The 7,416-nt window shown below is 62.1% G+C and overlaps 1 protein-coding gene across 1 annotated transcript in view; it reads right to left on the reverse strand.

Annotated features, from left to right (window-relative positions):
* SRCIN1 (SRC kinase signaling inhibitor 1) overlaps window positions 1–4,914 on the reverse strand; it is a gene marked incomplete at its 5' end in the record, with an annotated part of 26,322 nt that extends 21,408 nt beyond the window's left edge. The window contains 3 exons of the mRNA XM_063425195.1: window positions 1,138–1,444; window positions 3,035–3,182; window positions 4,784–4,914. Coding sequence (XP_063281265.1) covers window positions 1,138–1,444; window positions 3,035–3,182; window positions 4,784–4,914 — 586 coding nt within the window. The remainder of the gene's footprint in view (window positions 1–1,137; window positions 1,445–3,034; window positions 3,183–4,783) is intronic.
* Between the last annotated feature and the right edge of the window lie 2,502 nt (window positions 4,915–7,416).

Here is a 7,416-nt window from a genome sequence, read left to right on the forward strand (position 1 = left end):
CCCTCCAGAGGAGCCCCCAAAATCCAACCACCCCTCCAAATCCTCACCCCCCGGGTGGGCTCTCACCTCCACGGACACCTCTAAGTCCACACCCTTCTCTCTGGGGGTCTCAGACCCTGCCTCTCCTGCAGCCCCCAGCCCCACTGGGAGGAGCTGGGGGGGACATTTTTTCCCCCATCCCCAAATTTCACCTCCCCAAGCAATAAAAATGCTCCCAGGAGGAGGAGGAGGATGGGCACCACCTCCACTGAGGAGGAAGAGGATGGACACTGCTCCTGCTCCCATTTCCACCTCCAGGGGATCCCCCCAAATCCGACCACCCCCCCAAATCCTCGCCCCCCGGGTGGGCTCTCACCTCCACGGACACCGCTTTGTCCACACCCTTCTTGCTGGGGGTCTCAGACCCTCAGACCCTGCCTCTCCCACAGCCCCAAACCCACTGTGAGGAGCTGGGGGGGACATTTTTTCCCCCATCCCCAAATTTCACCCCTTCCCCAAGCAATAAAAGTCCTCCCAGGAGGAGGAGGAGGATGGGCACCACCTCCACTGAGGAGGAAGAGGATGAACGCTGCTCCTGCTCCCATTTTCACCTCCAGGGGACCCCCCCAAATCCGACCACCCCCCGTGCCGGACTCTCACCTCCTCTCACTTCCTGGGAGGAGCTGGGGGTGACATTTTTGCCCCCAGCCCCAAATTTCACCCCCCTCCCCAAGCAATAAAAGTGCTCCCAGGAGGAGGAGGAGGATGGGCCCCACTCCCGCTCCCATTTCCACCTCCAGGGGATCCCCCAAATCCGACCACCCCCCCCAAATCCTCGCCCCCCGGGTGGGCTCTCACCTCCACGGACACCTCTAAGTCCACACCCTTCTTGCTGGGGGTCTCAGACCCTCAGACCCTGCCTCTCCCACAGCCCCAAACCCACTGTGAGGAGCTGGAGGGGACATTTTTGCCCCCAGCCCCAAATTTCACCCCCCTCCCCAAACTGTAGAGGCGCTCCATTGAGGAGGAGGAGGATGGGCACCACCTCCACTGAGGAGGAAGAGGATGGACACCGCTCCTGCTCCCATTTTCACCTCCAGAGGATCCCCCCAAATCCGACCACCCCCCCAAATCCTCGCCCCCCGGGTGGGCTCTCACCTCCACGGACACCGCTTTGTCCACGCTCTTCTTGCTGGGGGTCTCGGGCCCGGTCTGGGTTTTGGCTGGGACCATCTCCGGCCCTCGGGTGGGGTTATTGCTCTTGCCGGGGTGGCCCTGGGGCTGCGGGGGGCTGTGCCCGAAGCCCCCCAGGGGCTCGGGGGTGCCCCCCAGGTGGTGCAGGCTGACCGGGGGGCTCGTGGGCATCTCCAGCTCCAGCCCTTTGCCAAAATCCGTCTCCGGGGCCACCTTTTTGGGGGATTGGCTCAGGCCGCCCGGAGAGCTCCACACGCCCTCGTCCACTTGCCTGTGTTAGAAATAAACACATTTTTTTGGGTTACAGAGCAACCAAAAATGTCTGTTCTGTCCCCAAACTTTTCCTTTATCTCATAACTCCAAGGGGAAGGAGGTGGGTGTCTTTGCAGCTGTTAAAAACAGTGGTTTTTATCCCTTCCAGGACCTAGCCCTCAGAATTTCAAGGGAAATATCTTCTGTTAAATCTGGGGCAGGGTTCTTTATCCCTTCCAGGACCTGGTCCTTAAATTCCAGGGGAATATCTTCTGGTAAAGCCAGCTGGGGCAGGGTTCTTTATCCCTTCCAGGACCTGTCCCTTGTAATTCCAGGGAAATATCTTCTGTTAAAGCCAGCTGTGGAAGAGTTCTTTATCCCTTCCAGGACCCATCCTTCATAATTCCAGGGAAATATCTTCTGTTAAAGCCAGCTGGAGCAGGGTTCTTTATCCCTTCCAGGACCTATCCCACATTATTCCTGGGAATATCTTCTGTTAAAGCCAGCTGGAGCATAATTCTTTATCCCTTCCAGGACCTAGCCCTTAAATTCCTGGGAATATCTTCTGGTAAAGACAGCTGGGGTATAATTCTTTATCCCTTCCAGGACCTATCCCTCAGAATTCCAGGGAAATATCTTCTGTTAAAGCCAGCTGGGGCAGGGTTCTTTGTCCCTTCCAGGACCTATCCCTCATCCCCACTTGGAGAGGACCCAAGGGGGTTTTTTTGGGGGATCCTTTAACAGAAAAATGAGGTTTTTATGAAAAGAGAGAGTCCCACAAACATCTGGAGAGGACTGAGGGCATTTTTGGGGTCCTTTACCAGAAAAATGAGGGTTTTTTATGAAAAGAGAGAGTCCCACCCACACCTGGAGAGGACCACGAGGGTATTTTGGGGGTCCTTTACCAGAAAAATTGGGTGGAGTCCCACATGGACCTGAGAGGACTGAGGGCATTTTTTAGGTCCTTTGGCAAAAAAAAAGAGAATTTTATGAAAAGAGGGGGTCCCACCCATACCTGGAGAGGACTGAGGGAATTTTTTGGGTCCTTTAACAGAAAAATGAGGCTTTTTTATTAAAACAGAGAGTCCCACACACACCTGGAGAGCACTGAGGGTATTTTTGGGGTCCTTTACCAGAAAAATGAGGATTTTATGAAAAGAGGGAGTCCCACATGGACCTGGAGAGGACTGAGGGCATTTTTGGGGTCCTTTACCAGAAAAATGAGGGTTTTTTATGAAAAGAGGGGGTACCAAACCAACCTGGAGAGGACCACGAGGGTATTTTGGGGTCCTTTAACAGAAAAATGAGGTTTTTATGAAAAGAGAGAGTCCCACCCATACCTGGAGAGGACTGAGAGCATTTTTAGGGTCCTTTTGCAGAAAAATGAGGTTTTTATGAAAAGAGGGGGTCCCACCCACACCTGGAGAGCACTGAGAGCATTTTTGGTGTCCTTTAACAGCAAAATGAACATTTCATCAACCCCCCTGCGCCCCCCACCCACCCCGAGAGTTTGGGACGTGCACAGAGGAGGCGGCGCAGAGCCGTGGGGACAAAGGGACACCCAGGGGGTGGCAGTGTCCCCTCGAGGGGGGGTGGCCGGGGGTCTCACCTGCGGATCTGGGCCAGGGTGTCGGTGACGCTCTTGCAGCGCTTGAGGAGCCCGTCCAGGCGCGTGGGCTCCTCCTTGAGGAACTTGACGGCCTCAACCTCCACCCGCAGCACCACGCGCATCTTGCTCTGCAGGCTGGGGAACTGGGCTGCGGGGACACCGGGGTCACCGTCACGGTGTCACCGACACGGTGTCACCGCCATGGGGTCACCGCCACGGTGTCATTGCCATGGTATCACCGCCATGGTGTCACCGCCATGTCCCCTGAGGGGGCGCCGGGGTCACCGACACGAGGTCACCCACACGGTGTCACCACCATGGTGTCACCACCATGGTGTAACCGCCATGGTGTCACCGCCCTGTCCCCTGAGGGGGCGCCGGGGTCACCGACACGGTGTCACCGACACGGTGTCACCACCATGGTGTCATCACCATGGTGTCACCGCTGTGTCCCCTGAGGGGGCGCCCGGGTCACCGACACGGGGTCACCGACACAGTGTCACCGCCATGGGGTCACCGCTGTGTCCCCTGAGGGGGCACCGGGGTCACCGCTGTGTCCCCTGAGGGGGCGCCGGGGTCACCGCCATGGGGTCACCGCCACGGTGTCACCGCCATGGTGTCACCGCCACGGTGTCATTGCCATGGTATTACCGCCATGGTGTCACCACCGTGTCCCCTGAAGGGGCGCTGCGGTCACCACTGTGTCCCCTGAGGGGGCGCGGGGGTCACCGACACGGTGTCACTGCCACAGTGTCACCACTACGGTGTCACCACCGTGTCCCCTGAGGGGATGCCGGGGTCACCGCCATGGGGTCACCCACACGGTGTCACCGCCGTGTCCCCTGAGGGGACGCCGGGGGTCACCGACACGGTGTCACCGCCACAGTGTCATCACCATGGTGTCACCGCCATGGTGTCACCGCCATGTCCCCTGAGGGGGCGCCGGGGGTCACCACCATGTCCCCTGGGGGGGCTCCGGGGTCACCCACACGGTGTCACCGCCATGTCCCCTGGGGGGGGCGCTGGGGGTCACCACTCTGTCCCTTGAGGGGGCGCCAGGGTCACCGCCATGGGGTCACCGACACGGTGTCACTGCCATGGTGTCACCGCTGTGTCCCCTGAGGGGGCACCAGGGTCACCACCGTGTCCCCTGAGGGGGAGCTGGGGTCACCAACACGGGGTCACCAACACGGGGTCACCACCACGGTGTCACCGCCATGGTGTCACCACCATGGTGTCACCCGCCGTGTCCCCTGAGGGGGCGCCGGGGTCACTGCCACAGTGTCACCGCCACGGTGTCACTTGCCACAGTGTCACCACCATGGTGTCACTGCCACAGTGTCACTGCCACAGTGTCACCACCATGGTGTCACCACCGTGTCCCCTGTGGGGGTGCCGGGGGTCACCGACACGGGGTCATCGACACGGGGTCATCGACATGGGGTCACCGCCGTGTCCCCTGAGGGGATGCCAGGCTCACCGCCACCGGGTCACCGCCGTGTCCCCTGAGGGGACACCAGGGTCACCGACACGGTGTCACTGCCACAGTGTCACCACCACAGTGTCACCGTCACGGTGTCACCACCACGGTGTCACCACTGTGCCCCCTGAGGGGACGCCAGGGTCACCAACACAGTGTCACCACCATGGTGTATCCCAGCTTTTAACACAAATCCAGGAAGTCCTGGAGCATCCCCGGAACAGGGAAATTCCGGAAGGTTCCGTGTGCCCCCCCAGCCCCCTCCTCACCCTTCAGCTCCGTCAGGGTCTCCCCCAGCTGCTTGAGCACCACGGCCTTCTCCTCCAGCTCCTGCGCCGGCACCAGCCGGTGGCTGTGCGCCAGATCCTTCTGGAACTTCTCCACCGACTTCTCCAGGTCACTGGAGGGCAGGGGGAGGGCAGGGGGTCACTGGGGGTCACTGGGGGTCACTGGGGGTCACTGGGGGTCACTGGAGGTCACTGGGGGGGTCACTGGGGCCACTTGGGGGTCACTGGGAGGGCAGAAGGAGGGCAGGGGGTCACTGGGGGTCACTGGGGGTCACCAGGGGTTCACTGGGGGTCACTGGGGGGGTTACTGGGGTCACTTGGGAGTCACTGGGGGGTCACTGGGGGGTCATTGGGGGTCGCTGGGGGAGTTACTGGGGTGGGGGTCTCTGGGGGTCACTGGGGGAGTCACTGGGGGAGTCACTGGGGTGGGGTGACTGGGGGGGTCACTGGGGGTCACTGGGGGTCACTGGGGGGTCACTGGGGGTCACTGGGAGACTCACTGAGGTCACTTGGGGGTCACTGGGGGGTCACTGGGGGTCACCAGGGGGTCACTGGGGGTCACTGGGGGGTCACTGGGGGGTCACTGGGGGAGTTATTGGGGTGGGGGTCACTGGGGGGTGACTGGGGGTGACTGGGGGGTGACTGGGGTGGGGGTGACTGGGGGGGGTCACTGGAGGGGTCACTGGGGGTCACTGGAGGGGTCACTGGGGGTCACCAGGGGGTCACTGGGTTGTCACTGGGGGTCACTGAGGTGGGGGTCACTGGGGGGTCACTGGGGGTCACCAGGGGGTCACTGGGGGTCACTGGGGTCACTGGGGTCACTGGGGTCACTGGGGGGTCACTGGGGGTCACTGGGGGTCACTGAGGTGGGGGTCACTGGGGGGTCACTGGGGGTCACTGGGGGTCACTGGGGGTCACTGAGGTGGGGGTCACTGGGGGGTCACTGGGGGTCACTGGGGGTCACTGGGTGGTCACTGGGGGTCACTGAGGTGGGGTCACTGGGGGGTCACTAGGTGGTCACTGGGGGTCACTGAGGTGGGGTCACTGGGGGTCACTGGGGGTCACTGGGGTCACTTGGGGTCACTGGGGGTCACTGGGGTCACTTGGGGGTCACTTGGGGGTCACTTGGGTCACTGGGGGTCACCAGGGGGTCACTGGGGGTCACTGGGGGTCACTGGGTGGTCACTGGGGGTCACTGAGGTGGGTCACTGGGGGTCACTGGGAGAGTAATTGGGGTCACTTGGGGGTCACTGGGGATCACCAGGGAGGGTCACTGGGGGTCACTGGGGGTCACTGGGGGTCACTGGGGGTCCTGGGGTCACTGGGGGTCACTGGGGTCACTGGGGGTCACTGGGGTCAGCTGGAGAGTCACTGAGGTCACTTGGGGGATACTGGGGGTCACCAGGGGGTCACTGGGGTCACTGGGGGGTCACTGGGGGGGTCACTGGGTGGTCACTGGGGGGTCACTGGGCGGTCACTGGGGGGTCACTGGGCGGTCACTGGGGGTCACTGTGGGGTCACTGGGGTGGGGTCACTGGGGGGTCACTGGGAGAGTCACTGGGGTCATTGGGGGTTACTGGGGGTCACTGGGGGTCATTGGGGGTCACTGGGGTCACTGGGGGGTCACTGGAGGTCACTGGGGGTCACTGGGGGGTCACTGGGGTCACTGGGGGGTCACTGGGGGTCACCAGGGGGTCACTGGGGGTCACTGGGGGGTCACTGGGGTCACTGGGGGGGTCACTGGGTGGTCATTGGGGGTCACTGGGGGGGGTCACTGGGGAGTCACTGGGCCGGGTCACTGGAGGGTCACTGGGGGTCACTGGGGGTACTGGGGGGTCACTGGGGGTCACTGGGGGTCACTGGGGGTCACTGGGGGTCACTGGGGGTCACTGGGGTCACTGGGGGTCACTGGGGGGTCACTGGGGGTCACTGGGGAGGGTCACTGGGGGTCACTGGGGGGTCACTGGGGGTCACTGGGGGTCACTGGGGGTCACTGGGGGTCACTGGGGGGGTCACTGGGGGGGTCACTGGGGTGGGGGTCACTGCTGTGTCAGGAGGATGAAGAAACCCCGAGGGTGGCAGGTCCCCAGTGGGAGAAGGGGACACTGGACTGGGGACCCCTCCTCACACTGGGCTGGGACCCCTCCTCACTCAGGGATGACATCACTGCAGGGGACACCCCCTTATCTGGGGACACGGTCAGTGCAGGGGACCCCTCCTCATTCATGGGGACACCCCCTTATTTGGGGACACGGTCACTGCAGGGGACCCCTCCTCATTCAAGGACGTGGTCAGTGCAGGGGACCCCTCCTCATTCAGGGGACACCCCCTTATTTGGGGACACGGTCACTTCAGGGGACCCCTCCTCATTCAGGGATGTGGACACCCCCTTATTTGGGGACACGGTCCTCCAGCCCCCCTTATTTGGGGACACGGTCCCTCCAGGCGACCCCTCCTCATTCAGGGGACACTCCCTTATCTGGGGAAACGGTCACTGCATGGGGACCCCCCCTCATTCAAGGACGTGGTCAGTGCAGGGGACCCCTCCTCATTCAGGGGACACCCCCTTATTTGGGGACACCGTCACTATGTGGAGACCCCCCCTCATTTGGGGA

This window comes from Prinia subflava, unplaced genomic scaffold, assembly GCF_021018805.1.
Source record: "Prinia subflava isolate CZ2003 ecotype Zambia unplaced genomic scaffold, Cam_Psub_1.2 scaffold_58_NEW, whole genome shotgun sequence".
Lineage (NCBI taxonomy): Eukaryota > Metazoa > Chordata > Aves > Passeriformes > Cisticolidae > Prinia > Prinia subflava.